The 25,873-nt window shown below is 37.4% G+C and overlaps 10 protein-coding genes across 11 annotated transcripts; 4 read left to right on the top strand and 6 right to left on the bottom strand.

The window, feature by feature from the left end:
- Positions 1-1,787: 1,787 nt before the first annotated feature.
- LOC17889880 (F-box/kelch-repeat protein At2g44630) lies at positions 1,788-3,058 on the bottom strand. Its single transcript, XM_006296387.2, has one exon. It carries the CDS (start codon positions 2,991-2,993, stop codon positions 1,893-1,895), a length of 1,101 nt encoding a protein of 366 aa, XP_006296449.1. The 5' UTR covers positions 2,994-3,058; the 3' UTR covers positions 1,788-1,892.
- A 79-nt stretch (positions 3,059-3,137) lies between these two features.
- Positions 3,138-4,861, bottom strand: LOC17888088 (rac-like GTP-binding protein ARAC9). The gene is made up of 7 exons (XM_006294899.2): positions 4,620-4,861; positions 4,445-4,532; positions 4,065-4,174; positions 3,907-3,970; positions 3,725-3,789; positions 3,573-3,638; positions 3,138-3,473 (listed from the first exon to the last, which is right to left on the bottom strand). Exons 1-7 carry the CDS (start codon positions 4,752-4,754, stop codon positions 3,372-3,374), a joined length of 630 nt encoding a protein of 209 aa, XP_006294961.2. The 5' UTR covers positions 4,755-4,861; the 3' UTR covers positions 3,138-3,371.
- Positions 4,862-5,428: 567 nt separating this feature from the next.
- On the top strand, positions 5,429-7,287 carry LOC17888553 (putative casein kinase II subunit beta-4). Of its 2 annotated transcripts, none has more exons than XM_006294689.2 (5): positions 5,429-5,841; positions 5,941-6,159; positions 6,244-6,353; positions 6,446-6,608; positions 6,782-7,287. In XM_006294689.2, exons 1-5 carry the CDS (start codon positions 5,619-5,621, stop codon positions 6,913-6,915), a joined length of 849 nt encoding a protein of 282 aa, XP_006294751.1. In that variant the 5' UTR covers positions 5,429-5,618; the 3' UTR covers positions 6,916-7,287. The 2 variants fall into 2 exon arrangements, with proteins under 2 accessions (XP_006294751.1, XP_006294752.1); XM_006294690.2 differs by having other exon boundaries at positions 5,431-5,841; positions 6,446-6,611.
- Positions 7,288-8,427: 1,140 nt separating this feature from the next.
- Positions 8,428-9,363, bottom strand: LOC17888189. The gene is made up of 2 exons (XM_006296139.2): positions 9,138-9,363; positions 8,428-8,987 (listed from the first exon to the last, which is right to left on the bottom strand). Exons 1-2 carry the CDS (start codon positions 9,245-9,247, stop codon positions 8,816-8,818), a joined length of 282 nt encoding a protein of 93 aa, XP_006296201.1. The 5' UTR covers positions 9,248-9,363; the 3' UTR covers positions 8,428-8,815.
- A 2,329-nt stretch (positions 9,364-11,692) lies between these two features.
- Positions 11,693-13,962, top strand: LOC17888972 (probable dolichyl pyrophosphate Glc1Man9GlcNAc2 alpha-1,3-glucosyltransferase). The gene is made up of 4 exons (XM_006293992.2): positions 11,693-12,462; positions 12,911-13,117; positions 13,217-13,454; positions 13,540-13,962. The coding sequence occupies exons 1-4, from the start codon at positions 11,737-11,739 to the stop codon at positions 13,884-13,886; spliced, it is 1,518 nt and encodes a 505-aa protein (XP_006294054.1). The 5' UTR covers positions 11,693-11,736; the 3' UTR covers positions 13,887-13,962.
- A 183-nt stretch (positions 13,963-14,145) lies between these two features.
- Positions 14,146-15,357, top strand: LOC17888130 (10 kDa chaperonin 2, chloroplastic). The gene is made up of 7 exons (XM_006293332.2): positions 14,146-14,307; positions 14,399-14,457; positions 14,547-14,597; positions 14,726-14,791; positions 14,882-14,932; positions 15,031-15,060; positions 15,138-15,357. The coding sequence occupies exons 1-7, from the start codon at positions 14,217-14,219 to the stop codon at positions 15,204-15,206; spliced, it is 417 nt and encodes a 138-aa protein (XP_006293394.1). The 5' UTR covers positions 14,146-14,216; the 3' UTR covers positions 15,207-15,357.
- A 495-nt stretch (positions 15,358-15,852) lies between these two features.
- Positions 15,853-17,850, bottom strand: LOC17890421 (protein TRIGALACTOSYLDIACYLGLYCEROL 4, chloroplastic). Its single transcript, XM_006294128.2, has 5 exons — positions 17,529-17,850; positions 17,077-17,326; positions 16,612-16,993; positions 16,228-16,511; positions 15,853-16,117 (listed from the first exon to the last, which is right to left on the bottom strand). The coding sequence occupies exons 1-5, from the start codon at positions 17,798-17,800 to the stop codon at positions 15,938-15,940; spliced, it is 1,368 nt and encodes a 455-aa protein (XP_006294190.1). The 5' UTR covers positions 17,801-17,850; the 3' UTR covers positions 15,853-15,937.
- Positions 17,851-18,110: 260 nt separating this feature from the next.
- LOC17888358 (putative F-box/LRR-repeat protein At5g25860) lies at positions 18,111-19,766 on the bottom strand. Its single transcript, XM_006294103.2, has 3 exons — positions 18,762-19,766; positions 18,529-18,669; positions 18,111-18,446 (listed from the first exon to the last, which is right to left on the bottom strand). The coding sequence occupies exons 1-3, from the start codon at positions 19,764-19,766 to the stop codon at positions 18,198-18,200; spliced, it is 1,395 nt and encodes a 464-aa protein (XP_006294165.1). The 3' UTR covers positions 18,111-18,197.
- A 446-nt stretch (positions 19,767-20,212) lies between these two features.
- On the bottom strand, positions 20,213-21,332 carry LOC17890040 (acyl carrier protein 1, mitochondrial). The gene is made up of 2 exons (XM_006295183.2): positions 21,092-21,332; positions 20,213-20,696 (listed from the first exon to the last, which is right to left on the bottom strand). The coding sequence occupies exons 1-2, from the start codon at positions 21,281-21,283 to the stop codon at positions 20,520-20,522; spliced, it is 369 nt and encodes a 122-aa protein (XP_006295245.1). The 5' UTR covers positions 21,284-21,332; the 3' UTR covers positions 20,213-20,519.
- Positions 21,333-21,558: 226 nt separating this feature from the next.
- On the top strand, positions 21,559-23,960 carry LOC17888289 (ras-related protein RABH1b). The gene is made up of 6 exons (XM_006294932.2): positions 21,559-21,817; positions 22,328-22,398; positions 22,500-22,588; positions 22,751-22,862; positions 23,215-23,305; positions 23,565-23,960. The coding sequence occupies exons 1-6, from the start codon at positions 21,701-21,703 to the stop codon at positions 23,709-23,711; spliced, it is 627 nt and encodes a 208-aa protein (XP_006294994.1). The 5' UTR covers positions 21,559-21,700; the 3' UTR covers positions 23,712-23,960.
- Positions 23,961-25,873: the final 1,913 nt, after the last annotated feature.

Below are 25,873 nucleotides of genomic sequence, written 5' to 3'. Positions count from 1 at the left end.
GACATATGAATGAACACTACAAAAATACCTGATAATGGTTCTTCAATCAGTCTATCTTTTAGAGAACATTTTCTTTTTCTGACAGTATGTTCATTAGTCTTCTTCTTTGATCTAACTTCTTTGTTGCAATATATGCATCACAAACATGGTGTGTCAAAAAGTGACGAAAACAAACATGACATATGAAAAAGAAATTACACTTAGATCGATATGTGTTAGGATCAGTTTTAGGACCTGATGATAACGGTGCATCAATTTTTCTTTTTTTTCTTGTTCTTCTCTTCCTGGCAGGTATTGTATACTCGTTGCAAAGCATCACATAGACAGCTTTTTCCATAAAATCCCGACTTGAAAACTGGTGGAGTTCCCATTTTTTGTCTTCCCTAGAAAACGGCTTGAAAACGCAATGTCTCATTTCACTAATCGCCTCTCTATCACGACCTCCCGCCCACACTTGACCAATCATTTTGCTATCAGCTTCTATCCACTTGAAATCCATCGTCATAGGAATCTCATATGAGCCAATGAAAAACCAGTTGTTTGGCATTGCAAGATACCGAAGGGAGAACATTTCTGCAATGAGAACATAAAGTTAATATAATATAATAACCTGATACAAGAAGGAACATAAAGTTAATATAAGGAAGTAGGGATTATAGCTAGACTACATACTTGATTTCCAAGGGGGGGATTTTAAATAAATCTTGAGACATGTGAGGAACTCCGCTCTCCCTTTTAGCCTTTAAAAAGTGCAAAATTTTGGCAATGTAATATTCAGACATTGAACATAATGGGATTGACATCAAAATCGGGAGTTTTCGTTTTGAAGCATCAGTAGCCATCATTACGCAGCTCTGCTGGCAATAGTCTGATCCTGATACCGATGGTTGTGAGAAGCACTGCCACCGTGCACATTGCTCACTTATCCGAGCAATCATGATAGCTTATAACAAACAAGAAATTCTTATCAATGATTTCACATTAACCACTATATATGTATTTTAAATAAGTATATAAACTTGATCATTATAATGGTACAATAATATGAACTTTTTTGAAGATGCTTATTTTGCCAATATGCATGTCCGCGAGTATGAAGCAACTAGAATATCAGAAATTCCTAGGTAAATAGTCGCTGTGATAACAGCAAATCTTAATTATCTAAAAACTAGTAAACCCTAATTCATACATAATCGTGATTAGTTAACAACAATGAGATATATATACAAAAGTATTCTAGTAACAAAGTCGTACCCGTGTACGTAGGCCTAAGATCCGTGTCGACGTTTGCGGAGTGACGGCGTCTCGAAGACTCGGCGTGGAGGCAGAAGGGTTTTCTTATCTTTTTCTTTTTGTGTTTCGTCGAGAACTGTTGTAATATATATAGATTTTTGTTACTTTCTCATCAAGATTTGTTATTTTATTTTTGTTGGGAATTGTGTGAAAAAGAAATCCTACCAAAAATATTTTATAAAATTATTATAATAATTAACCTTTTTATATTGAGGCGAATAAAATGGGATTACCTGGTCTTCTCTTGCAAGACCAATATATTTGATCTTATATGTACGACATTGCATATTTTTCTTTACCTTATTAATAACATACAAGCTGTAATGGATAATGGATTTCACATATTGGTTTATTTCTATAACCTAATTTGATATATAAAAATACAAACTTATTAATAAAATAGCATACAGTATATGTAACAGTTTCGGTTTTCATTTGAATCGGTTTAGTAGACAAGGACAAGAGAAATACAGCAACTCCTATCCAAAACCAGATCATTGTACACCAAAGAAGTACTAAACACTTGTCTTCTTTTTCTTTTATTTTTTGTGTGCAAAATACTTTAACACTTACCTTTTCGTCAACAATAGATCTCGAGTTTAACCAAGAGACAGACAATGGTAAGAACTAAAGCTGCTAGGAACAATCTTGAGAAGTTGAGAGGGTTCTGCAGTTCCATGAATTCCCACGTCACTCCTAAGCAAACCAATCATTTTACACCAAATCTCTTTGCTTTCATTATCAACAAGACTTGGTTTTTCCCATAGAAACGCCATCTTCCCATAGTATTCAGCCATCCCAACGCATCCAGCTTTGTCGAGATCAAAACCATAAACTACTCTCCAGATCATCAGTTCAGTGTCATACCACATTAAACCGAATCTAGAGAAGTGAATGTAGAGCACATTATCAATCACGCACTTTCCTGTCCTCCACCATTTGTCATTAGGCAACTCAGTTCTCTCACAAGAACCATCTCTAGTATCGTAACAAGTCATGTCTCCATCATAAGAACTTAAAGCACAAACCTTCCTGTCTAGGGAAACCTTTGCCGGAGTGATCCATGTTGAAAACTCTGTTTTCTCAGGGGTTGACGCTGCTTTCCAAGTTTGCGTCTTTAAGTCAAATACTTCCGCTTGAATCTCTTTGCCTCTGTAGCCTCCGATCACATAGATCTTACTGCCGACTAGTCCGACGGTATTGTACAATCGCTTCACTAACATACGAGGTCCTTCACGAACATTTCCAGATTGGGTGTCACAGATCCAAAAGCTTGATGAGGGAATACAAGAACCGGGAATGAAGAAAATCTCTGTACCAACCGCGAGGACGGAAGAAGAGTAACGACAAGGCTCCGGAAGCAAAGGGAAATCGATGGAGACGAAGACATTCTTAGTCGTATTGTTCTCAGTCCTGCGGAGACTAAACCAGTGACAAGTCTTGAGTCGTTTTGGTTCTTCGATGAAGCAGATATAAAGAAAATCTCTTCCGAGTAAAGATCGAGTCTTTAATATCTCAGGCGAGCGAACAAGACTCCTCAACTTCTTGGAGACGCAACAGAGGATTGGGTAATACCGTTTTGGTACCCGGGCTAAGACGGTTAAAACGATGTCCAGTGGTAGTGAAAACAATGACGGCGGAGACAATGAAGACCACGGCGGACGGTTCGTTTTTCGCGGTCGTTCCTCGGAGTTTGACATCGAGAGTTATCAGGAGGAGATTAGTGAGAACAAGTGAGAGAACTTTCAAAGGAGTATTCAATTTGGTTTCGCTTATATAGCCAAAACCAAAATCCGGTTTATTTATTCTCTCGCTCAGTTTTAGTCGGCTAAAACCGGTTAAAATATATGTTGTCTAGAACACGGTAAACTCAAAGATGACCAAATTGTTTATTTTACATTGTTGAGACTTAGCTTAAAAGATCAAACTCTGTTAACACTCTCTCTCTGCTACAAGATCAAACTCCTATAATGAAACATACTAATCTGCAGATTTTGAGCTGCAAGAGTTGTTCACTGAAGAAACACACTAAAAATAGTATTTAAAAGATACCACAGCTAGAGATTTGAGTAAACCAGTCAGAGAACATAGCACAAACCAATCTTTCTCTTTTGCTTCTTAGCCTTTGAAGGAGGCTGTAAAACTACTTTGATCGCTGCATCAAACACGGCTTTTACATTCTGCAAAGTTACCATCGTCATAAGTCTTTCTTTAGCAGATTGAGCTGCAACATATTTGGTCTAATTATAAAATGTAACTCAAGCATCAGAGTTAGCTACCAGTTGCGTTTTTGAGCTGCACTCAATATATGCTAATGCTCCTATCTCCCTTCTTAGCTCTTGACCCTAAAAAGAAACAATCTTCAAGGTTATAAAAGAGTTTGATTCTTAACATGGTTCTTGAAGAAGAATCTTTAAAGAAACATACGTACTTGTTCTGTGGAGATTGTGCAAGCACCTGGATAATTCATTGGGAACTGCTTGTCGTCTCTTAGATCTGCAAGATCAAGAAATTTGATCTTATAGACTATATTACATCTCTTACACTTAGTGATGTGAGATTCCTAACATTCAAGATATAACAGATTTCACAGATTGGTTCATTTCTACAAACCTAATTTGGTTCCAACGAGAACTATAGGCACGGTCGGGGCATAGTGTTTCAGCTCTGGAACCCACTGCAAAGAAGAAACGAGTCCACAAGCCCATGAGTTTGTGTGGTAAAGTTAGATTGCAGTGAAATCTAATGGAAAAAGGAACCATAGCCTCTACCTTTTTAGCAATGTTCTCAAAGCTAGGCCTGCTAATAAGTGAGAAGGCAAGAATGAAAACATCTGCTCCTCTGTAACTTAATGGTCTAAGCCTATTGTAATCTTCTTGACCTGTTATACCACAACACTAATAATTAGTATGGTTTTATTTTTGAAAAAAGCATGAGCAAAATCTGAAAGTTAACTCATAACCAAAACACTTTTGTATCATATGGCTAAAGATCAGCGTAAAGATTCAGTTTTTTCTCAACCACTTGATAAGTTCAAAATTGATAGAAACAAAGTCAAAAGTAACAATCCTCTTTAAGACCTTGACATATTGTTGAGGATATAAATCTAAAGACAAGAACAAAGTTGGACATTTAGTAAAAACATATATACCAGCAGTATCCCAGAGACCAAGATTGACAGTTTTGCCATCGACTAAAACATTTGCACTGAAATTGTCGAACACTGTTGGAACATAATCCTGTAACAAGGAGATCAATAGTCACCAAAAGCCATAAAACAGAAAAAGCAATCCAAGAGAGAGAGAGAGATGGATATAGATATATACAGTGGGGAAAGTGTTGCTGGTGTAGGAGATAAGAAGACAAGTTTTGCCCACAGCTCCATCGCCAACAGTGACGCACTTTATAAACGTTGTAGCTGTTGTTGATGTTGTTGCTGTAGCAGCCACTGAAGCTGACATTGATTGAGAAGTTACCCTTTGTGTCTCTTTCCGTGCTTCTGGTTTAAGCGAAGAAGGAGAATGAGACGAGACGATTAAAGCTGCAAGATTTTTGAAAGAGTGGAAAAAAAAGGAGTCAACTTTAATTTGAGCTGTCAGAGAGCCAAAAGCCTACAAAAAGAGTCTATTTTTTAATTCGGTGGGTTCGTTTTTTCCCCGTTTTTTCCAATACAAAAGACTTTGCTTTATTATGCAACTATTTCTTCAATTTGACTTTTTTTTTGTGTGTAAAGAATCAAAAGTCTCACAAACGTTTCCAGCAAAATGATAATATGTGGTGTTTATGAGTTACATTTCCATAATATCTAGATCTATATATTAGTTTAGACAATGGATCGACCACCAAACAGAGCATCATTTGAAAGAAAGAATGGCTCATGTCAATTATTACTAACGTGTTGATACAAAAATAGAAAAAAAGCTTAAACTTTATGATTCCTTTCTTCCTAAGATATAATTTAGAATCATACTTAAAAGTACAAAAAGAATGTTTGAATCTTCTTCGTTGTATTACTACTACTGTCAGTATCGAAAGGCCCAATAAGAAAAGCCCATTTGTATTTAGTAGAATAAAAAAATTGAACAATAATAAAAAAATCAAAGAGAAGAAAACAAAACAGTAGAGAATGAGAAAAAACCACAGGAAAAAGCAGAGCACTCTTTACCTCTTCTCTCTTTCTTCCACTCTGTGATCAAAATATCCGGACAAAGGAACCCTAGATTTCTCCGCCTCTCTCCTTGTTCCGATGATAATAAAGACGAAGACTTTGAGGATCTTAAAGCTGAATTTTTTTTGATTTTTCACTGAGGGGATTGAATCGAGTTATGTTCAAGGATCGGAGTGGAGGAGGAATAATGGGTGGTGGTGGATCATCGAGATCGGAGATCCTTGGTGGAGCTATTGATCGGAAACGAATCAATGATGCTTTAGACAAACATCTTAAGAAATCTTCACCGTCTACATCTAGGGTTTTCACTTCTAAGGATAAAGATTCCTTCCCTTCAACTTCGTCTGCTAAATCTCAGCTTAATTCTCGCTCACCCGATGGTTAGTTGCTTTAATCCCACTCTATTTCATCTGCTCTTTAGTACTATCTGGAGATTTTCTGATTTGGGTAATAATAAATTTTGGTTTTTTTGTTTGCAGTTGAATCTGAAACGGATAGTGAAGGATCAGATGTGAGTGGTTCAGAAGGTGATGATACCTCGTGGATCTCGTGGTTTTGTAATTTGAGAGGGAATGAGTTCTTCTGTGAAGTAGATGAAGATTATATACAAGATGACTTTAATCTCTGTGGATTGAGTGGTCAAGTTCCTTACTATGATTACGCACTTGATCTCATTTTGGACGTTGAATCATCAAATGGTAAGTGAAAGTGTACTTTGATCATATTTGGCTTTACTTTGTCTCATCTTTTAGTATAATTTGGGGGAATTTTTATTGGATTAGGTGATATGTTTACTGAAGAGCAGAATGAGATGGTGGAGTCAGCTGCTGAGATGTTATATGGTCTTATTCATGTTCGTTATATACTCACTACTAAAGGAATGGCTGCTATGGTAAGAAAGAAGACTTCTTTAGTTTCTTCTATCTTTGCTTCTTATTGATCTTTTAAATGACATTGACGTCTTTTGATGAATTTCTTTTGTAGATGGAGAAGTATAAGAACTATGATTTCGGGAGATGCCCGAGAGTTTTCTGTTGTGGACAATCTTGTCTTCCGGTTGGGCAATCTGACATCCCAAGGTCGAGCACGGTGAAGATATACTGCCCGAAATGCGAGGATATTTACTACCCGCGATCTAAATACCAAGGCAGTATCCTTTTTTCCTTTGTTCAAAAAAGCATTATCTTCTCATAGCAATACATGATGCATTCTGCGATTGTTTGGTTACACATTGCGATTAGCCTGTCTGCTTGGATAACTCTTTGGCCAAAGAGTGTTGTCCACTTGTCTTAGTGTTTTTTTCCTTAATGCTTATTGCAGACATTGATGGAGCTTACTTTGGAACAACTTTCCCTCATTTGTTTCTCATGGCCTATGGGAACATGAAACCGCAGAAGCCGATTCAAAACTACGTCCCTAAGATCTTTGGCTTCAAGGTACACAACAAGCAATGATACTCTCTTCGCTCACCAGTCCTGTGGTTGATGGTGGCTCAACCACCTTTCTTCTGATGGTCACGGGTTTGATATGGATGATACTAAACTGCATTTGGAGGATGAGAAGAGCTCTAATGGAAAAAGGTCGACACTTCAGAAGATTTTTCACTATGTAATCTTGGAAATTCTAAGTAGGATCTTCTCTATAGAACCGTTCTTTGGTGGGTACATGAATCTTGGGATATTCTTTACATGTGAGTAATCAATTAAATCATTTACCAGATGGGTGGATTTTGCTTAACTGTTGTCTATAAGTGCTGAGATTTTTCTTTGTATTCGTACTTATCTAAAGTTTCTTGTGTTATACGGAACTAATCTTTCCTTTTACAATCACTGTCAAATCGTATTGAACTTTTTGTTCTAATAAGATACGTCGATGTGTCATCCGGGATGACTCATCCCCCATGCGTAGTTTTGTTTCATGGTATTTCAGTCCCCTCAATATCCTCCATGAATCGTGGACTATCTATAATATATACTTGACAAGTTATTGAAAATGATTGAAAGACAATCAAAGATTGATCAAATGTTTACCAACTCCATTAAGCAATCTCCAATTGAATTAAGCTTCGTAAGTGGAGTTTAAACAACGCTAAAGAATCAATGAAAGATACATACAAATCTAAACACAGCTGGTTTTGCAATGAGATCAATATTGGTCTCTCATGGACAGTAAGGCGACTCTAAATGCTCAAAATTGAAGCTCAATATGTTGAAATCATGATGGATATGTATTCAATTTGGCCAGGCTTTTGGGGAAGCCAGCAGCTGAAATCACATTCGCTGCATCAACTTCCTCAAATCTGAGAATCTTAAAGACTCTCCATTGTCCATCTGAGAATCTTAACGGTTCAATCATCTGGATTCACCTATTAATAACGTTTGGTATATATGAAACTAGTAAATACAGGATATCCAAAATATGCAGGAGGAGACACTTGAACGTGCATAATGAGACTTGAAAAAGAACATTGTTTATCGTTTCATTGCGCTAGTGAACCAAATCTTGAATGTAATAAATAAGGGTGTTGTTGAGAAAGTCAAAGGTGCACATTTTCTTCATTCCTTAAAGAAGAAGTAAACGCACATAAACTATTACCCATGACTAGTAGATTAATCACAAATATCTGATGACCTTGATTAATTCTGACTTCTTATTAATTTGTTACATAGAAGGTGGGAAGTGTCAATGTCTTAACGTATATAGGCTGCGTGAGAAGCCCATTTTAGGCCCAAAAAGAGCTGTCACTTTTACACATTTAAAAGATTCGCCGGAGTTCTATAGTTAATTGCCGTGAAAGTGCATTACCGCCAAGAACAATCGGGAAAAGGCTAATGTGTTCTGGAAATCAAAACAAGTTTTTCCATTTATACAACTCAATGAGTACGATCAGTAAATCCAAAGATTTAAACAACACCAGAATAAATAAATCATGTCGGTATATAAGATACGATTACGAATCGATCATAGGAAGATAAAAGAAATTTGAATTTTTATTAGAACATAGTAATGCTCTGTTTCTTATGGAACATGGAACAAAATTTCAACCCCAAGATTACAAAACCATGGCATCTTTCTTCTTACAATCTCACTCCCTCCCCTCCCCAAAAACTTTACATTCATTTACACAAACCAGATCTACAGTTTCTCAGATTCCGACATCGGATTAGTCATCTCTGATCCAAAATAGAAACAGAGCAGAAACTTTCTGTAGCTAATTTATAGCTTGGGAGATAAGAGTGGTTTAAGAAGGGTTTTTGATTCGAAGGATGATAGATTTTTAGACAAAAAGGTATACAAAAGAAAAAAACTATTTGCTTCATACTTTTTTTTTTCTTATGTAAATAAAAATTTCTACTAAGCCACGACAAGAGTTCCTGTCCGTACGGTGTTGCCGGCGACGGATTCTTTAGTTTCAGCAGAGTTTTTCCGGAGAGATCTTGAAGATTTTTTCCACTTTCTCTCCTTAGCTTCATCAGATTCAATCTGCTCTTCTCTGCACTCTTTGCTACAAAAGGCCTTGTCTCCTCTGTTAAATTTACAAAACCCAAAAGAAGAAGAAAAAAACAATCAGAACCAGACCAAATTATATAACTTTCCGAAAAACTCAGATCCAGAATCTGATTTGGGTATTAGAAAAGTTTAAATCTTGAAAAAGAATTGAAACGAATCTCAGTACCTGTACATGAAGATATCGGAGTTAAGACCAAGGTGTTTACGGCAGAGAGAACAGGATTCCAAAAAGTGAGGCTCTTCACAACTCAAATACCCAGAGTAATACGAAGCCATTCACTAAAAACGAGAACTTTCGAACTTTTCGAAAAATAAAGCAACTGCGAGATGATTTGCAGATTCGAGAGGAAGAAGAAGCAGAAGAGAGAAGAGGAGGAGGAGGAAGAAGCTGGTTGATTTGGTGTTGATATATAAAGGCGGTCTCATTGACTTGAGTGAATCAGCTGTGTCACGAACCACTTGAGTTACAGTACTCTACGATCAATCCTCACCGCTCATCGTAACCGAATCTCATCTCGAAAGATCTAATACGTTAAAGTTCAATAATTCATTACTTTTTTAAAATATTAAATTGTCTTTTTTTTTTGTGTTGGGTAAATTCCTTTTTCTGATTAATTTAGTTTACCCTAAAAAAGTTAGAATACAGTGAATCTAACTCTTCGTCCGTACCATTTACCATTTCTTTCGTTTTTGTGTGTTTTATTAGTGTAAATTGTAATAACGAATTTCAAGTAAACCTAAGCAATTTTTTTTATATTATGGTATTTGTCGACCCGAGCAATAGAGAACCATACATTATACAAGTATTATTTAATAGTTAAGTGGAATACAAATGATATATAATTTTGGGTGGATCTGGTTGGAGGAGGGGAATCAAACAAGTCTTGCGTTTTTGTAAGATTCGTTGGCCACAATAACATGCATACCGCATGATTGATGGACTTTTCCCCATATATACAATTTTTCATTTTGTTGAATCTTTCTTAAAAAAAAAATTATATATATATAATTCACTAAAAATATAATTTTGTATTTGTTAAATCTGTGTTCTCTCTCGTCTCTCGTGTGTACTTTTTTTTTTCTTTCTAGGATACATTTCGCCTGGACATTGTTTCATTCCCATGTGTGTGTAATTTATTTATCACCTCTCGTTTTTGTTTTGTTTTGTTTAATGCTTTGCTTTGTACTTATATGTATTTTCATTTACTTCTTCTATAGGAGACAGTAACGTTCTTTCTTATAATAAAAAAAAAATTATTACTACAGTAGAGTGATAGATTTATTCGTGTTTCCAAATCAGACAAAAACATCTTCGTACACGTGTACAGCTCCAGGTAAAAAAAGACTTCCAGAGAATCTAACATTGGATGTAATTTAAATAACTCTCTCATACTAGTATATAATTAGGGTTCTAGAAGACTAGAACACATACGATCTAAATATGTACTACTCATAAATCTTACACAAACTGATATGAATTGTCATAAGGTTCTAGAACATGTGTACATTCAACATATACAATGTAATAATTAATAAACGAGCAAGAGCGTGACCGACCTATTTTATTGACATTTATTATAAAAATATCAATTTTTTACAGTCGGGAGTTCAGTTCTCGTTTTTTAAATAATACTATAAATGCGTAACTATACGTGTCACATTCTTGAAACTACATAAATAGTACTATATAATATAAGATACCGACTTAAATAACACATTATTTTTTTAAAAATGAATTATATACGAATCTTTCTAATAACACGAAACAGCAGCAGACTTCTGACTTTAAGGAAAATAAAATAAAAGTTCAAAACTCAAAAGGTAAGAAAACACTAACATAATATATTCAATTAAAATAAGATCACGTCAAGAAAACTGAATGTATCTGAGTAAGCAATGACTCACATTACAAACAGCAAACCCAATAATAAACCCTTTTTAAGAAAAACACTATTTAAGAAAAACCTATTATGCTTATTAATACATACAAAAATACAATGGTGTATGTATCGTAGACTTGTAGTGATCAATAATAATAATAAAGTTCCAAAAATAAAAAAAGGAACATAATTGGGTGACTGGACCACACAACTTGTCATCTGTCGATACAACAAGGCGTCATAGTTGGGAATATCAAACGAGGAGCTGACTCAGACTTGCTAGTTTTCCATGGGCCCCACCATCACCTCTCTTTAGGCCCAATAATCAACGTCCTTGTCTCTCGGGCCCATGACAGCTGCCCTTGTACCCCGTTTGCCCTACCCTTTTTTCTCTTCTTCTGTTAATCGACACGTGCGGTCATCCTCGCTCGTGCGCCAGCTAAGATCGTAGTTCCTGATACGTGTCGCTTTGACAAAGGTCATGCTTGGAAATTATTAAATCTGTTGTTTCCATTCTACGGTTACGATCTGATCTCACAGATTCGTCGGGTTGTGAAATGATCACAGCCGTTGGTTAATTTTAGACGGTCTACCTCTAGGCTCTAGCCAATAGCTACTTCCTTTTGGGCGGTTGTAAAAGGTAGGTAGGTAGGAAATTATTCATTCACAATCATTTTCATTTATTTTCTGGTTTAACCGGTTTAAACCGATATTAAAATCAAATTTGTCCGGAGTGCCATGTCATATGTTTGCAACCATTTACGTAGTGCCATGTCTACAGCTCCACGTAAACGTACCTTTAACAAATGGGCCTGTTCTTGGTCCAAAGCAGGCCCATATCAATGGGTTTTGTAATCAACGGTCGCTAATGTTATCGGTGCCGAGATGGATTACCGGAAGAACAATGACCGGCGACTCCTGCTATGGTTCTTCGCCGTGGCCACCGCCGTGAAACTTCTTCTCATCCCATCTTACCGGAGCACTGATTTCGAGGTCCACCGGAACTGGCTCGCTATCACACACTCTCTTCCACTTACCAAATGGTACTTCGACGAGACTAGCCAATGGACCCTCGATTACCCTCCTTTCTTCGCTTATTTCGAACGCTTCCTCTCTGTTTTCGCGCGTCTCGTCGATCCCAGGATCGTAAATCTTCATTCAGGACTTGATTACGATGCCGAATCTGTAATTTACTTCCAACGAATTAGCGTAATCTTGTCGGATCTATGTCTTCTCTACGGCGTTTACAGATTGACTCGAAAATTGGATCCGATGAAGCGAAATCTGATTTGCGCATTGGTGATTTGGTCTCCGGGGCTATTGATCGTAGATCATATTCATTTTCAGTATAATGGATTTTTGTTGGGTTGGTTATTGCTTTCGATTTCGTTTCTTCAAGAAGGGAGAGATCTGTTGGGTGGGTTCTTATTTTCTGTTCTCCTGTGCTTTAAGCATTTGTTTGCCGTCGCTGCTCCGGTTTACTTTGTTTATCTCCTGAGGCATTATTGCTGGTCCGGTCTAGTTACCGGTGTCCGACGGCTTGTAACTATTGGTGCCGTGGTTGTGGCGGTTTTTGCCGCCGCGTATGGACCGTTTATCTATCATGGACAGGTTGGTATTAGTTCTTCTTTCTTTTGATGATAGAAAGTGTTGTTTTTTGCTTTCCCTGTATTATTATCTACAATGTTGAGAAATATAGCCAAATTCTGCAGAGTTCTAGTTGAAGATTTGTTCTTGATATCTTTATGAGATTGTAAGTCATTTGTTGCTGCTTGATATGGCTTAAGAGTTTGAATTTGTTGGAAATTTTGGTGTTAGAGAGCTTATCTCATCTGAGAGGGCACAAGTACACATTGAGAAATGACTGTCATCAAACTTCTCTTCCTTGGTGATTTCATGAGTGATTTGTCCTGTTTTTGCAGAGAAAGACAATGCCGATGTTTAGATTAATAGAAATTAACCAGTGAACCTCTGTATATCAAGTCGAACCTTTCCCTAAATAGATCTATTGGGAAAACATCTTATGGTGGCAGTTTTGTGTTTTCTTATTGTGTTGCAGATACAGCAAGTCATTAGTCGAATGTTTCCTTTCGGGAGAGGATTGTGCCATGCATACTGGGCACCTAATTTTTGGGTTTTCTATATAATACTCGACAAAGGGCTTGCCTTTTTGCTACGGAAGCTCGGTTTCGATATTCAGATCCCTTCTGCTTCTTTCACTGGTGGTTTAGTTGGGAATTCTTCACCTTTTGCAGTTCTCCCGCAGGTACTACACTCGGTTGATCATTCTGTTTTCTGTCTATCTCTTTCATATTTCATAAATGTTCTGCGCGATCTTATTTCTCTTGGACTGGTGATATGACAGATCACCCCATTGATAACGTTTGCAATGGTATCACTTGCGATATTTCCATGTCTCGTCAAAGCCTGGAAAAAAACACACCCGTGGCTTGTTGCCAGATGGATAGCTTATGCATATACATGTGGTTTTCTGTTTGGATGGCACGTCCATGAGAAAGCATCACTTCACTTCACCATCCCACTTGCAATTGTTGCAGTGCAGAGTGTAGAAGATGCTAAACATTACTTTCTGGTTTCAATAGGTATATCATATTCTCCTTTGAACCAGCACCCACATTTGTGCAGAATCAATCATTCCATTGTCTAATATCTGTGTTCCTCCTGCAGTTTCTTGCTATTCCCTCTTTCCACTCTTATATGAGCCACAGGAATACCCGATCAAGGTTCTGTTGCTGTTATTGCATTCCACGGTAATGTTGCTCGGGTTTACGGCTCAATACGCAGAAAATAAGGCTCAGAAGGAGAGTGGTGAAATCAAGAGCAAGTTTAAGATAGGATGTTTTGAAAAGAGCTATCTAATGGGTTTGTTTATAGTAGAGATGGTGTCTCAATTCTTGCATCCGTATTTTCTAGGTGACAAATTCCCGTTTATCCCTTTAATGTTGATCTCAACATACTGTACCGTTGGTATTATGTACTCTTGGATTTGGCAGCTCCGGAGGATCCTGACATAGTTCTTGTTCTAGTAATTTGAGCTATTTGATTTTAATACTATGTAATGCATATAAAAATGATTTTTGTTTCCCCGTAGTTTTGATAGTAGAGAGTTTAAAACGTAACGATAAGATGACCAAAAAAAAAAAAAAAACTTAACGATTTTGTACATCGGTTTGGAAAACTGGTCTGGTCTGTCGTAAATATATTGGATCTTAATAGGTAGGTAAATGGGCCGTAATATTGGTCCAGTATAAAAAATAAGAAGAACCAACGAGAAATGTCGAGAGCTAAAGTCGCGACGGAGGAAGAAGATCTTGCTGCTGCTTCTGCAAAAACCTTATCCTGCCATGGCTTCTACTTTCGTCTCTCTACCAAAACCTTTCTTTGCTTTCCCGGTCAAAACCAGTACCCTTCCTACAGCTAACCACAGGCTTCTAGGTACTGTCATATCTCAAACTTATTATGTTTGTTCCCTTCCGGATTTAAATTGTTTTTTGTTCTTGATTTTTTTCCCCTCGTGTATCTGCAGGAAGTCAAAGAGGTTGTCTTAGAATCAAAGCGATTTCCACTAAGTGGGATCCGACAAAGGTACTGCCTTTTCGTTTAGTTTCAGCCGCAATTTTATTGATTTCTCTGTTTTGAAATGGAACTATAAGTGTTGATATGATAATTTGCAGGTTGTTCCTCAGGCAGACAGGGTTCTTGTTCGTCTTGAAGACCTTCCTATTGTTAGTCTAGCTCCTTCATTGTCTGAAATGTCACTTTTATTAAGAAGCAAATTCAAGTTGAAATTAGACTGTTATTGATATCAACTGCCAAAGAAAGTTCTTAAAACTTTAACGGTTTTTTCTTGCAGAAATCTTCAGGTGGAGTTTTGTTGCCTAAAGCAGCTGTGAAGTTTGAGAGGTACTTAACAGGAGAGGTAAGTCATTGCTCCATATGTTAATATATGACTTGGGCATATTTGCTTGTATATGGCTTTTTTGTTAATAAGATTAGAGAATCATTTTAGGTTATCTCTGTTGGTTCTGAGGTTGGACAACAAGTTGGGACTGGGAAGAAGGTAATGGTTTCTTCTCAAAGACATAGTCATCACTCATCACCCATTGTAACTACTGTGATTTTTCTTCTCTTCATATCTTTCTCCTTTGCCTGTCACAGGTTCTGTTCTCTGACGTAAGCGCGTATGAGGTAAATTCAGCTTCTCTGCAGTGAATAAATGGATCTTTAAGAATATAGAAGTGAACATCTCTGAATCTATTTTTCAGGTCGATTTGGGGACTGATGCTAGGCATTGCTTCTGTAAGGAGAGTGACTTGTTGGCCCTAGTTGAGTGAAATCTATTCCAAGAGTTGTCCAAGAGAGTGGAAACATTCAATGATTTGAAGATTTTTAGAAGTTTCCTGTAATTTTCAGACAGCTATTGTTGTTTTCTATCAATTGAGATCACTTTCAGTTAGTCTCGTCATAATTGATTTGCATTTTCAACTCGCACAAGTACGTAGAGTTAGGCTATAGACCTATAGTACATCATCAATAGAATATTGACATGCTTTGACAAAATATACTGAAAGAAGAATAAAGAAGCATAAAGCTGATGAAAGTTGCATCGCACAGACAAGAGTACAAGACGCTTTAGTTAGCCATACCCACAGCTCCATGGACGCCTTCGTTAGCCACACCCACAGCTCCATGGACCTTCCCGGCGTTGACCAGATGATTTGTCAGAAACCTGTATGTGTGTTAGTTTGGTTCAAAACCTCTGGCGTGATGGTATACTGTAGTTGGAGTGCGTCTTCTACACGATTTTCTTCACAATGAGCTTTGATAATGTGGTTGACATAGACAATGTTTGAATAATGTTTAAATCGTTGAAGTAGTAGTGGAACAGAGCAACGGCTTCGTCATACCGTTTTGCACCAAACATGGCAGAAAGGAAAGATTTATTAATAAATCACAAAAAAAAAGAAAAAGGTAACTTCAGAAAGTTGACCAAAAAAAGACTTGCCATTTTAAACATCTTCTGATACAAATGTTAACTGGTTGGTACACATAAAAGGAGACTAAATCAAAACTCAAAAACTCGAAGCTCGATCATGCCTTCTTTCCTCTTTGGAGAATACCAAGCCACGACTTTGCCAGACTCAAGAAGCCTCAAGGAGTAATTCAAACTAAAAATCAGATCTTCCATGCGTGCAGCACCAACCTGAAACTGCGAGTCTACTTTGAAAACTATAGGACCCGCAACCTGCAAAATTATTGCAGAAGGAAAAAAATAGTGATTGATGGGCATTGCTTAAATATATGATTCTTTACATTAAAGACTATGACTTTTGATCTTTGGACAAAAGATCATACCTGCTGCTGGAATATCAGGTTGAGTCTGGGAGACCACAATGTGTCATCTGAGTTGTTACTACCTGATGATCTTCGAAAAGCATGGAAGACCTTTTTAGCAAGAGCAGAAGCTGAGGGTAAGTCTATGCGAGCATCTACTCGTGTTAGGTCACCATACAACTTACTAAACCGTCCTTTTTGGAATGTATAACAAGCAGAACCAAATATGTCTGCGCTTATCGGACTCCTTTTCTTGCCATTAACCAACATGCCTCGGCCTGTGATCCAAGCTGCCAAGCTGCTACCTAGATAGATTGAACATTGAGAAGTCAGCATTCAATTCAAGGTCAAGAGAAAAAGTAGGAAAGAGGCTTCTTTAGGGGAACAGGTTTTTTAAGAGAGTACCTACTATTCCTGAAATTGCTGCATGAGGCTCCTGTAGACGTATATCATAAGGCAGAAACACAGGTGCATCCTCTTCTTCTGTGTCGTCTTCTTTCTCTTGTGGCCTCCACAAGTCTCTGTTAGCCTTGTACGAAACTGCAGCCTTGGCGCATAAACCAGGCATCAGAGAAGTAGGAGCATCAATATCACTCTCGGCACCAGCATTCACAGGCTGAGGATTACCCCTGCTTTTATGGAGACCAAATCGGTACCGAAGCCCTGATTCTGGAACAAGGGATGAGACGTCAACGTTTAATGATTCAGGAACATCCCAGAAACGCCCTTTACTGTCCAAAAACAGATCTGGCCAAGCAGCTTCCACAGTGAGATCATGTTTCTCAAGCTGCTCAATAGCTCAAACAAATCAAATTAGAAGTGCTTTAAACATACAAAAGAATCCATCAAGGGTACAGTTCTGATACATACCGGATGAACCAACATCAGCTTGTTTCGGAGTTCGTTTTTATCGCCAAGGCGTTCAGTGCTGAACAAGAGAGAAGAAGAAGAACCCAACGCAATCTGAGTCCATAAACCAATAGAGTAAAGGGATTTGTCAACAATGTGTTTTGCTGTATCTTTGACAACTTGAAGATCCCACTCTTCTGCATTGCTAATGTCTGCTTTGATATCAGCAAAGAGCTTCTTTGGTTTAAACTGCCCAACCAATCCTAGCCACCTGAGTGAAAATGCCAACGAGACCTAGTCAAATGTCTCATCAAACCCAACAATACCAACACCTAGAAAAAGACAAAGTGTCCAGATTTGTGTCTATTTCACAAGATTGACTCTTGTTTTCAAATTCTCAGCAACGACCTTGTAAGCACTACTCACTCAAAACACCACAATCAGAGTGAAGAGAGGTTGTAAAGATAATTTACCAGTTGTTAGAGGAAGGAGTGAACAAGAGAGAATTGAGAGAGAAAGAGCCAAGTCTCTTGTCGGAAGCAGGAGCAAAAGAAGGAATGATTCCAAGAGGAAAGCCTTCGCGGAGCAGAGAGAGCTGTTGAATCCGGTGAGAGCGGCTGGCTCGTGCTCCATCTACGGGAAATGGCTCACCAGGAACAGAGCGAGCCGTGCCTTCAAGGGTTTGGGGTGAAGAAACATTCTGGTCCCAAAACACAGAATCGATAGCTGAGTTGAGATTCGCCATTTTCTTTACCTTCTTCGTCTTCCTTTTGTCCTTCCCTTATCTCAGACTCTCCTGTCGACGAAGCTGAGGAGGCAAAAGGGGTTTAAGCTTTAAAATGGGCCTTTCTTTCATCGTTATAGGCTTCTTCATGGGCCTTAATTCGTTATTCCAAAAAAGTAAAAAGCGAATTCAGACCATTTTTTAAACCGAACACGAAGTCATATATAAATAGAGGATCTGCATTAACTCGACAGAAGGCTCTTAGACTAACATAAACTTAAATTTGTCTTACAAGCAAAGGCGGAATACGATAAAAAAGTCAGGTAGTAGTTTGGTTTTACCATCTCCGATATCTTAAAATTCGCAAAGAACACCTAAACCGAAACTCAAGTTCAACTAGTAGAAGGAAATGTGAATCTCACAAGAAGAGGATTTGAAATTTAGATGAAGGGTTAGGAAGAGCAAGAAGGTGATTCGTGAGTAGCAGTTTCTTGTTGTCATCATCAGCATCGATTTCGACTTTCATCACTTGAAGAAACTGCATTTCCTCCAAGAAGCACTTCACTTGTCTGACCTCTCTCTCACTTCCTCTAAACCCATATATCTCCAACACCTTCACTTCATTTCTATCAATGCTGACTCCCTGATCACTTACACAGTGCAAACCCTGGAGCAACGCAACCATAACAAAGAGAGTTAGGATTGTACGTAAGGATCCATATGTGGATTAATTATTTCCTTATATCAACCTTGAGGACCAAAGTCTCTAGCTTTGGAGATTTATTGAGCAGACGCGGAAGCACTTCCCAACCTTGTTGTGTATTACTCTCAAAATGAAGCTTAACAAGGTTTGAGAAGAAAGGTAATACCACACATCTTGAATACATATCCTGAAATCAAGAGTACAATAACAACAGAAAATGATACTAAGACAAGGATCAGAAGAGAGAGTTTAATTTATATAGCAGACAAAGATACACACCTTAACAGAAGCAGAAGACAAGGAAAGGATTTTAACGTTGCGCATCCAATCCATGATGATACATAGATTTACAAAAGCTTCATAATCCGGTCTCCTCACTTTTACTCCTTGTTTGGTTAATTCGAAAACGGAATCCAAGAAAACATCTAGTTTGGCTTCAACAAGGGAATCTAAGAATTTGGCAGTAGATATTGGAGTAGGAGCGGAACCAGAGAAGTCGAGGTAAACAAGACTCGGTGTGTTGAATTTCATGATGCGACAGAATGGAATAGTGTTGTTGTAGTTCAGTGTGAGTCTCTTGAGGGTTTCGTGGGATATACCGAACACTGATCTTTGAAACTCAAATGGGGAACGGCAGTAATTTAAGGATAATTCCTCAAGTATTGGACAAGCAGGAAGCATTTTTGTACACAAAATTTCGCATGTAGCCTCATCTGCATGGAGAAATAGACTCTTTAGCACTGGAAGACACACGTTTGGACAAGTATTACTTCGTTCTGGACCGCGCTCTATTTCTATTCTTAGCTTAACCAGCGTCTTGATTGTGAAAACAAAAGTAGGACAAGTTGTTTGCCAACGACCACGGAAGCCAATCGGAAAACGCAGATCAAGATCCACGACACCTCGTTCATGGACATGGTGTAGCCATTGGTCGATTTCGGTATGAGGACAACTACGAGGACATCTCAGTACGAGCTTCTTTATGGGATTGCAACCGGAAAGGGTTTTATCCACAAAATCCTTATAGCTCTTCTCTACATCTTTCCTCTCTCTTTTACCCTCCTCGGGATAATCTAAATCAGAGTCGTCTAAATAGAAATGATGTTGAGATGCAAAGAGTTGAAGCATCAATGGAAACAGATTCCTCCACCTTCTGGAGATAAGAGATGTAGAAACAGCTCGTTTTGTCGGAAGAAATGATAAGATCTTAGCAAGTACCTCATCTGGCAACGAGTTGATGATTGCGTCTCTAGATCCACCTGATTTCACCTTTTTGGCGTCCATGAGATGACCTAGCAGTCACAATGAACCAAACAGACGAAAAAATTCAAAGTAATTAGAAGATAGCAACTAGGGTTTATAAAACTTTCCTATTTAGCCCAATAGCCAGCTTCCATTAACCTCAACATCAAAACAATATGTGGGGTTTCTGAACGTTGTTTCTCCTATCTTTTTGCGCAAGTAAACCCTGTTTATTCTTATCCAGTATCCCCAACTAAACCCTAAACACTGCGAAGATGACTCGTACCTTTTCGACCTAGATCGTGGAATTCGAAACGAATTTTTCCAAGTGTTTTTGGCGTTTTGGGTTTATAACGACGAATATTCTTAATTATCGAGTTTGGCAAAGATTAAAAGTAGCAAGGATGGATTGACCGTAGAATATTATTGTAGCGTCCGGTGCGTTTGAAACGCCCTACTTACTGACAAAAGCAAAATTACCATAACTGGATCGAACAAGATTTTCATTAATTGTGTGTTTTAATATTACAATTCATAAAGTCTGATAAAAAGAACTAGAGTAGACTGAAGACAAATTGTATCAACTCAAGAAAGAGTGTCAACTTTCACAAGATCCAAGCTGTAAAGCAAGGAAAAGGGGATTTCAAAGAAACTGAAACTGTTAAAAGAGTCAATAACAATGCTCTCCAAACAGAAGTGAAATTATTTGCAAATCCCATTATCAAGAGAGAATAACCTCATACAAAAAAGAGGGAAGAAACAGGAAGAGAAACCATATGAGAGAGCACACAGGTTTTAGCTAGACATTGGATGATTGTAAACATATTCAATGGCGAGAGGGCAAGAATCGATCTTGTCAGCTTCTTTGTCTGGGATTTCCAGCTTGAATTCCTCTTCAATAGCCATCACTATCTCCACTGTGTCCAAACTGTCTAATCCCAGATCGTTTTGGAAATGAACCTCAGGAGTCACCTGTAGATTATTTATCACTAAGTCATCGACCAAATAAACCTAACCGAACAACTCTTTGAGGGAGAACTGAAAGATTTGTATGTCTTCAATCAAAAAGGGATTCATCAAATGCCAAATCATAAGATTCATCAATCAAATTTAATGGCAACAGCAGCAAATCTGAAGCTACTACTTTAATAGACAATTAACAATCAGTTAACCTTAAACTTACAAATAAGCTACTACTTATTTGGTGTATATTACCACTAGATCAATACGAAATCAACCACATTGACAAAGATTCAAAACATTTTGTTCCAGTAACAAGGAAATCAAAAAGATAAGAACCACGATTCGATCCCATACATTGCAGGTCTAAAACGAATCTTAGTAATTAGCCAGAAGATCGAGCTGACCTTAGCGGGATCGACTTTGGGGAAGCTCTTGACAACATCAAGAACTCTATCAACGACAGCTTCTCTGCTGAGATGATCATCGTGCGATGAAAAAGACCGGATCGAACCAATGGACCCAATTTGAGACTGCTTCAGTCCTAGGGTTTGCACTGGAACCCTCAGGTGACGAAGAATTGCATTTCTCAGTGCCATTTTCGTCTCTTCTTCGTACTCGAGATTTAGGGATTTGATGAGACACAAACGTGAAAGGTTCAAGGTTCAGGTCATACGAGAAGACACGTGCTTTTCACGTGCCCGCTACTATAAGGCCACCTGGCCTAATCCTTATGTGGGCTTATGAATGAGGCCCATAACGTATTAAAATTCTATAATCTGCATCTAAGTTCTTATATATTGTAATTTTTCCCAAATAGTTTATAACTTCACATAAAGAACCAAATTGGTAATTACTTCGAATCAGCAACTTACGAATAACAAATTCCACTAACACAGTATTTGCAATTCTAGAGCGACGGGATCTCTCCGGTAAATATCGGAAACTAATATTCGCAGCGAGCAAGATCTCGACGTTTCTCAGATCCGTCCGGCGAGTTAGATCTTTGAGGAATCATGGCTCCGGTCTCGGCACTTGCCAAGTATAAGCTGGTGTTTTTGGGAGATCAATCCGTCGGCAAAACCAGTATCATCACTCGATTCATGTACGACAAATTCGACAATACTTACCAGGTAATTCTCCATTGTTCAAATCTAGTTATGATCTCGACGATGCGCGACGTTGGCTGGTATTTTGGGGGGGATTTTTAGTCGGGAAAGTCCAAGGGTTTGATCGATTTTGAGATCCATTCTCATGGACAGGAATCGTGTTTTTCAGTTCCAAGTTCTAAATCGTTCTCTTGGTCTCGCTTTCGATTCTAGGTAGTTGTTGTGTGATCTGATTTGCAGACCGTGTTTAACCAATGTATAGAACGTAACAATCAGCTTGAATGATCATCATTTGTGAATTTTGGCTTTTGTAATCGCTCTCTTTGTTCAGTGCCATAGAAGATCCAAGTAACATATGAGGATGTTTCCTTGATCTTGTTATCATTATGTTTTTTAATCGAATTTGTTCTCAATTGGTGAATAAAATCATCTGGTCTTGATTTGTATATATGATAATGACGTAATAGTTCTCAATAGTAAGTGAACTGTGCTAGCTTCTCATCATTCTACTGTTCTTTGTTTCATAATCATCAGGCCACAATTGGTATTGATTTTCTATCAAAGACAATGTACCTTGAAGATCGAACAGTCAGACTTCAGCTGTGGTAAGATCTTCAACCTCTTTCAGTTTTCGAATTCTGAAGAATAAAATTGCAGATTGTTCATGATTTGATTTTTAACATTGAGAGCCGATAATATATGACAGGGATACTGCTGGGCAAGAGCGATTCAGGAGTCTTATTCCGAGCTATATCAGGGATTCGTCTGTCGCTGTTATTGTGTATGATGTTGCAAGTATGTGTACCTTCAATCTTTCTCTGCTTTCTCCCAAAGACATGAATATTTTCCCATATCTGAGATGTTTGTGACTGTGACATGCATTTTTATATTTTCTCTATCTCAATCCATCGTGTATTGTGAAACTTGAGAGTTATTTTGTTTTCCACTGACATACAGGCAGGCAATCGTTCCTTAACACCACTAAGTGGATCGATGAGGTTAGGACTGAGCGTGGTAGTGATGTCATAGTTGTGCTTGTGGGAAACAAAACTGACCTCGTGGAAAAAAGGTAAAAGTGACCCACCATCTCTTCTTTTGTATGTTTCTTCTAAACTTTGCTATGGATATTACTGTTCAATAGTAGAGACTAAAAATTCAGTAGTCCTCTTTCTCGGTCTAGTTTTGTTCAGTATGTTTCCGATTCCAATGAGTGTCTTTTTGTATGAAACCGCTTCTTACTTTTCTCGTGGTATTGAGAATGCTCCAAACGACCCTACCTGATGCTAATAAATGGAAATCATTTGGTGCTCAACTGCATATATTTAAAGGAATTCTTTATAGTCAACACGCTTTGACACTTGATGGTGCCTACAATTTGTTACTGCCAATGGGCCTTTCGTAATAAATTGTTTGTTTCTCAGGCAAGTGTCAATAGAGGAAGCAGAAGCTAAGGCTCGTGAACTTAATGTAATGTTCATCGAAACCAGTGCCAAAGCAGGCTTCAACATTAAGGTAACAAAAATTTTCGCTTCACCTATTCGTAAAGGCTTCTTGGACAATAAAAGATTGTTACTAAGTTCACCTAATCCCTAACGTTATCTAGTCCCATTGTTTAACCTCGAATTTTATACCAACCTACTGATTGTTTACGTCCTTCTTATTCGTATGGATCTCTTGCTAATAGTCGTTAAACAGTTACTTCAAATCCAGAAAGCTATCAGTCCTCGGAAATCCTGTTTTTTAATGTGTTCAGCCCTTTTTGCATTGATAGGCTCTCTTCCGCAAGATAGCAGCAGCTTTGCCCGGAATGGAAACATTGTCTTCGACAAAGCAAGAGGATATGGTTGATGTCAATCTCAAGTCATCCAATGCAAATGCATCTCTGGCTCAGCAGCAATCAGGAGGATGCTCTTGTTAAGATTGGCAACAGCAACAACAACAACAAATCGATAGAGAACTAAAAAAACAAACATATAAAAAAGTCCCCCAGCCTTTGCATTATCCAATCCGCTATTGTAAAATTTTTGCCTGCTTATTCGACTTTTTTTAATTTTTCTTTCATCAGATTGTTTTAAGAAAGACTTGGTTTTAGCTTGTGGTTTTGTTCCTAACTCTGATCATTTGTGGTCTTTTGAAGTTTAAATGCTTTCCCTGCTTCAGTACTTTTGTTGACTTTTTCTCAGAAGAACTATGATTTGCCAGTCTATGAAGTTTAACTTACATAAACTAAATGGGATGGGAGCTTACGTAATAAACACTAGCCCTGGGCAAAATATTCGTTAGATTCGATTCGATTCGATATTCGTTTCGATTCGATTCGAAAAATTCAAATATCTATAAGATATTGAATCGAAGCAAATATGAAAATGTAGTATTCGTAAAAACCGAAGCAAATAACAAATATTGATTTTCTTATTTCCGAATATCCGCTTCGCTTCGTATATTTATATATATGTATTAATATAAATCATTTTATAATATATATATAATATGTGTATTTATAGATTTGGGTATATATCTTATAGGCTTATTATTCAAATTATTATATTTTGGTCCGTTGGTTTTTTTTGCTAAATGTTGTTCTTAAGCAAATAAAACTTTATTAGAAAAATCAATATTAAAAATAAAATGTGAGAATTCTATGGACGGTGGTTACATTTTCTTCTTATTTTAAAAACATGTCAAACAAGAATCTCTAATATCTCATATTTTGCACTTTATATTTGTGTACTATATGTTTTTAGTTTAAAAAAAAAAAATGGGTCGAAGCGAAACGAAGCAAGTAATTCGCAAATATTACGAAAAATATTCGAATATTCGAAGTTCCGAATACTCGAAAATTTACGAAGCGAAGCAAATAGCAAAATCAACTATTCGGTCGAAGCAAAGCAAATCACAAATATCACAAATTTTCCGAATATTCGCTTCGTGCCCAGGGCTAATAAACACACTCTTCTCGTTTCTTACATTCCATGTGAAGACAGTTGAACAGAGAGAGAAGGATGCATAGAATTGTTTTTATCTTTGACCCCATAAAGAAACACATAATTAATTTCGTACACATGTCGTTAGGTCAGATCACTTAAATGAGCTAATTAAATTCAAAGTCTCACTGTTCCCAGGTATTTTTCTCCAGTTCCACCCTACATACATATAACCTTGCTAAGCTATGAGCTATGATGGATTAATGCAGTTGAAAAAAATAATGTGGTATAGTCAGCAATTATCATTCTTAGGGTGGAATAGTGCTGCTTTAAGATTTAAACAAAAAGTAGATAGAATAGATTATAGAGTAGATATTAGTGTTAAATAACTTTAAATTCAAATAGTTACTGCAAAAACAACAACTAACATCCACAAGTTTATAAAAAAACAATTACTTCTAACGATTAGCAAAAACTTGTTATCTTTATATATAAACATTTCATTGATATAAAACACATAGATGTCAATGACATTTATAAAAATATCGAAAGAAAAGAAAGAAACTTGTAGGGAGGTGGCTTTTCTTTTCAACGCACCTGAAAAGTATTTTCATATGTTTGGACCTTTTCCAACTAAAGAAGCTATTCGAAAATTTTGGTTAGAGATGTTTCTTTAATGACATTTCATAATCAAGTGATCATCATCCATCAGATTTCATCATACAAAGTACCAACTAATACCTAAAAAAATTAACATTTTGCACCAACTAATAGCTATGTAAAATGAAATTTAATTAAAAAGGGGGGTACGTACTAGTGTGTGCTTTATTTGAAATTTCGCACTCTCAGCAAACACATATAATTCGCAATAATGACATTGCATATAATTAAAGAAGAGAGAGACCACACCCCCTTACACAAAAGAGAAAGAAAGAAAGAAAGAAGAGAACAGAATGAGTAAGTTGAAATGAATGAAGATGTGTATGAATGTAGGTGAGAGGCGATGGTAGAGCCACGAAAGAGAGAACACTAACTAGTAAGTAACTAGTACTACTATTCCTCCTTCATTAATTGCCAACTTCCCTTTTATGACCGTTAATGCCCTCTTTCTCTCTCTCTCTCTATCTCTCTGTCTAAGATTAGACGAAATATCAAA

The sequence above is a fragment of the Capsella rubella genome, unplaced genomic scaffold (genome assembly GCF_000375325.1).
Source record: "Capsella rubella cultivar Monte Gargano unplaced genomic scaffold, Caprub1_0 scaffold_4, whole genome shotgun sequence".
Classification (NCBI taxonomy): domain Eukaryota; kingdom Viridiplantae; phylum Streptophyta; class Magnoliopsida; order Brassicales; family Brassicaceae; genus Capsella; species Capsella rubella.
Note: the sequence above shows the minus strand (reverse complement) of the source record. Positions and strands in the feature narration are given on the sequence as shown.